Genomic DNA, 4,805 nt, shown 5'->3' on the forward strand with positions numbered 1-4,805 from the left:
CTTAAACTGGAGCAACTGTGGACTCTCATCCCTCTTCAGTAAAGCTCTTAACTCCTAAACACGTTGACTTTTATTTATTTTTTTTTAAATTGGGCTTAAGCACATGCTTAAATTGTTTGCTGAATCCTGGGCCATTGTAGGCGCCTTGGCTATGTGAAGAACTGTTTGGGCTGAAGGGCCACTTAGGGAGTTTTGGTGAGCTGTTGTGGGCTGGGTCAGCACCCTTCCTCCCTCTGCCCTCTGGCCCACAACAGCTCACCAAAACTCCCTCCTGGGGCCCGGCCCCACACTGTTACCACTCAGTGATCCCAGCTTTCAGCTCTATAGAGAATGGCCTGGGACCCCAGCAGGCAGAGTGCACTTGGCCAGTTGAATGGGATGGAGCTGCATGAGGGGGTGGGAAGCAGCATCTGGGAGCAGGACAGGGGACAAGGCTGGGATTGGGGCTGGGGTCATGAGGCAGTGACAGCCTGGGTCTGAGGCAGAGCTGTGATCCACTCCTGGCACACCCCTCCCTGTGGAAACCATGCCCGTTGCAGGGATATGCAGGCAGAGCAACAGCTCTGCCCCAGGACTTGGCCCCACACTGTTACTGCCCTGAGTTCCCAGCCCCACCTGCCTGTCCGACTCCTGGATGCTGTTTCCCACTCACCCATGGCCGCATCCCATGTACCAGGCTGAGCAAATCTTGTCTGCAAAGGTCCTGGGCTGATCTCCATGGAGATCCTGCCCACATGCTCCATCTGATGCCCCCGGCAGTGGATTCAGGGAGGATTGGCCAGGGCGCCTGGGCAGCGGGACCAGGTCTAGCAGCAGCAGTCACACTGGCAGGGCTGCCAGGAAGTGGAGTCTGGCCGCCACACCACCCCAGCCCTGCTGTGCACCTGGCAGAAACAGCCACATGAACCACAGTCCAGGCTGCCCTCTGTGCCTGGACCAGACAGGTCTAAGGACCTGTCCAGGCTAGTTAAAATCCCTTGGTCACCTGGATCCAGCCCACAGCCTGTATACACTCCCACCACTGTCTTAGGCAATGTTCATTTTCTTATTTGAATTATACACTGCTAAATAGATGAGACTGAACCTAAATCCTGTAGTCTAATTTACTGGACTGGGACTTGCAAGGCACTGGCTTCCACCCCAGCATGACTACAATCTTGCAGCATAACCTTTCTGTTCCTCAGTCCCTCATCTGCAAAATACGGATAAATATAGTTCCTTTCTTCCAGCCTTGTCTGTTATGTCTGTTTAGACAGTAAATCCCTTAATCCATGGGCAGGTATTACATTTATAACGCTAATATGCCCTTGAAGTGTTACAAAAAGCAAGCATAGAGCCACTCAAGCTGTTTGTAGCACTACAAAGATAGGAAAAGCATTACAAAATATTGCCTCTTCCAGAACCAAAACTTCTTGGTTTTGAAGCACTGCATTTTAACACCTGTATAGTTACATGCCTGTAGAGTTACAAGTGAGAGGGAGAGTGATTGCCTTCCTGATATACTCCCACAGATGAACTGCCAGGGAGCCTTGCTGGGACCTTGCTGCTACTGTGGCCAGCACATCAAGAGTCTCAACTCTTTCCAGGGCTTTTAAAGTGGTGGCAGCAATTCCCACAGGGATGGCTGTCAAGGCCCTGGTGTCTCTCTCTGCGCCTGCCTGGCTTCACCAATCAGCTGCAGCTCTGCTGGCTGCAGGGCCCTCACAGTGCTGGTTCTACCATATGTCCTGACACAGGATAACATTTTCAAAAGCACCTAAGAGATCTAGGAACTCAAAGCTGGCTAAAAGCTTTGTGAAATGGACACCTAAGTGCCACACTGAAATGCAACTTAAAGGATATAACTTGATTTTGTGTGATAATAGACATGTCTGTGCTTGTACTCTCTACCAAGAACTCTTCAGAAAGATGCTAATATAGGCTGTGTGGATGGAGGCTTGGCTGCTGCTTCCCTCCTATCCAAACTGAAACAGGAGGACTAAGAAAAGTTTTAGCAATTTCTTCTAGGGAAAGTGTCCACATTTCCAAAAGAGATCAACCTTCCTCAATTCAGGGAAATAGCAACAGATACCATTTTATAACACTTTGCATACATGTTAGATCTTCCCTGTAGTGGAACACAACATTGATTTTTTTACACTAATCTTTTGGTAGGAGTGAGATCCCCATATGCTTAGAACACTGGAATAGTTCACAGTGTTGCTCCACATGAGCATCATAAGAAATGAAGACCTTAAGTATTCCCAGAACAATTAAAGACTTAATGTAAAGGAAGGTTCCAAAATATTTGCGGCCACAGATACATTTGAAACCCCAAAAGCCTGAGCAGACCCTTATAGCTCCTAATACATATTTACATTTCTTTCCCCCAGAGAATGTTTCTCTCTCTGTTCTATTAGGTGCTGACCATGGAGTGGGTGAGATTTTTGCTCCTTTGCTTTGTTTCAAATTGATGTGCTCTGCAAAGCTGAATAAAACAAATGATTAAAAAATGGGTGGATGAGAAATGCACTTCAGTGCAGTCTCTTCCCACACATAATCTAGGCATGGAATCTCAGTGATGGGAGGGATAGGCAAAAAAGAAAGGAAAAATGTGGTAGCAGAAACCTAAATCTGCAGAAAATATTAAACAAAGGGATATTTGGGGTGTGGTGTTGAGTGCACATACATGCATTTCACACTTGAGCCCAAATTATATATTGACACTCTACTCCTTAATACTAAGGGGATGTATAGTTGCTCTGTCCAAGGAGAGTTCTCTCTCTGTATATACTTGCTCTGGAGAATAAAAATGTGTTGCTGACCTTTTCTGGTAGATTACTAGTCCACTGTATTGGCCAGCAAGTGGGAGTCACAGAATTTGCTTTCTCCTGCATGCCTCAACCCTAAACCTCATTAACTGGAGTAGGATTTTAGGTGGACTTTTATTCCTAAGCATGGGCAAATAAATGGCTGCTTGTAGTTGTTAAAAAAAAAGTGGCACTTTACTTGAAACTTGGTGCGCTCCTGTGCTGAGCCCAGTGCATGCCCAGAACAGGAAGTGCCTTAGTTGGACCTTTCTTGCCCAACATCTGTATAAATCAGGCACTTTAGTGGGGCTTTTTGGTGTTTTTATCTAATAGCTGATTGAATCAGTTTTCCTAAAGGTGCCAAAAAGTCCCACTGAAGCAATCCATCTATACAGATGCTGCAGAGTTGGGTTGAAGTAAAACACTACTTCTTCCAGTAAAGTGCATTGTAATCTAACTTGTATCAGGAGGGATCTGGGACAGAAGTTCAAGACACTGGTCTAACCTAAAGTGATTCAACCTGCTACTACATCCATCCAGGTCTAACAAACTGAATTCTGCCATTTTGAAACCAATCTATATGCAATGAACTTCTGTCCTGTTACAGGTTTAGAATGATTTCCAATCATGTGCAATTTCTGTTCCTAGCCATAGTCACATCACAACATCACAAATTAAATCAGGGAGGAAGAAGTACTAAAAGTATTTATATGAAAATATTCAGGAAAAAGGACTACAGATTTTTCCTTTTGATTTATACAACATGTCAATATTTGTGGTTTATTAATCTGTTTCTTCCTAATGAAGACTTACTTTTTCCTTTTATCTGATATGTAATGCTTTTAATGTCCTCTGGAAACAATGATTAGTTAATATAAACAAGATGGGAATATCACAAAGTATAATATTTCAACAGTGCCTAATTCACTGAGAAGCCTGTTTTATCGAACAAAAACACTAAAACTTCAGCTCTTATGTACTTGACCACTTTTGAAAATGGGAATTTGCTGTTTTGAAAATTTTTATCCTAAATAGCTATTTTCTACGTAACAGCTAATAGAAGCTACCCCACTTCAGAAAGCCACACTTACCTTGTCTGACAGCTAGTGTTGTTGTGTAAACCAAGAATAGGAGGATGTAATTGAGGAAGCTCTGAAAAACAGGAGTGTTGGCATGGAAATCTTCTGACAGATACTTGCTGGTCAGGCCAATACCACAGATAAGGAGGGAGAGAACCTGGCCAAGAGCTACAGACAGCAGGAGCTCCCTAAAAGAAAGAAAGAAACAAACAAAAAATCAGACCTAAAAATCTCAGCCTATTAATGAGGAAATGCTTAGCATTCAACAAGCCTATTTGAAAGTGTGAAAAGTGTGAAAAATCAAATTTGGAATGTTAACATTCTTTTGGATCCACATTTTGTAACAGTAATACTTGCAGTTTTCCTCCTTTTCTCTGATCTCATTTCCATTTTGTTTTCTTAATTTTTTTCCTTCTGATATGTAAATTCTCTCTCTAATGTTTTTCATCTAGTTTCCCTTTTCTATTCTCTTTTCAGATTTTTTCTAAAAGATTCTTCTTTCAAATCCTCTTTACTCCAATAACATTTCTTACCTGATCTGTCCACTTACTGCAGTTTACTCCCCCATGAGCATTTCCTCCTCACCTTGACTTTCCTTCTTCCATGTTCCCTGTTTTTTATGCTCCCAAGATATTCCTTCCCTGTTTCCCCATGGTCTTTGTCATCTTAGCCCCTCATATACCTCTATGTGCAAGACTTATAAATAGTGGTTGTCCTGATAGTTTGGAGGGCTCCACTCACAGGTACTCAATTGACTTCACACAGGATGCAGACTGCTTGCTTGCCTTCCTTCACTTTTGGCACATTTTAGATACCACCACCCACAAGCATCTCATATCTATTATAGGACCATGTTGTGTCTATTGTGGTACCTCAATTCTTTCTTTTCGCTCTGTCATTCATGAAGGAAGGTGCTATCTTATTATGGGGTGAATTA

The 4,805-nt window shown here is 43.2% G+C and overlaps 1 protein-coding gene across 1 annotated transcript in view; it reads right to left on the reverse strand.

The window, feature by feature from the left end:
- The window catches only part of SLC35F1 (solute carrier family 35 member F1), a 221,239-nt gene extending 216,766 nt beyond the window's left edge, over positions 1 to 4,473 (reverse strand). The window contains exons 1-2 of the mRNA XM_019520219.1: positions 4,454 to 4,473; positions 3,881 to 4,056 (exon numbers count right to left, since the gene is read on the reverse strand). Of these exons, the coding sequence (XP_019375764.1) occupies positions 3,881 to 4,056; positions 4,454 to 4,473 (196 nt within the window). The remainder of the gene's footprint in view (positions 1 to 3,880; positions 4,057 to 4,453) is intronic.
- Positions 4,474 to 4,805: the final 332 nt, after the last annotated feature.

Source organism: Gavialis gangeticus, unplaced genomic scaffold (genome assembly GCF_001723915.1).
Source record: "Gavialis gangeticus isolate Ggan-Ray unplaced genomic scaffold, GavGan_comp1, whole genome shotgun sequence".
NCBI lineage: Eukaryota > Metazoa > Chordata > Crocodylia > Gavialidae > Gavialis > Gavialis gangeticus.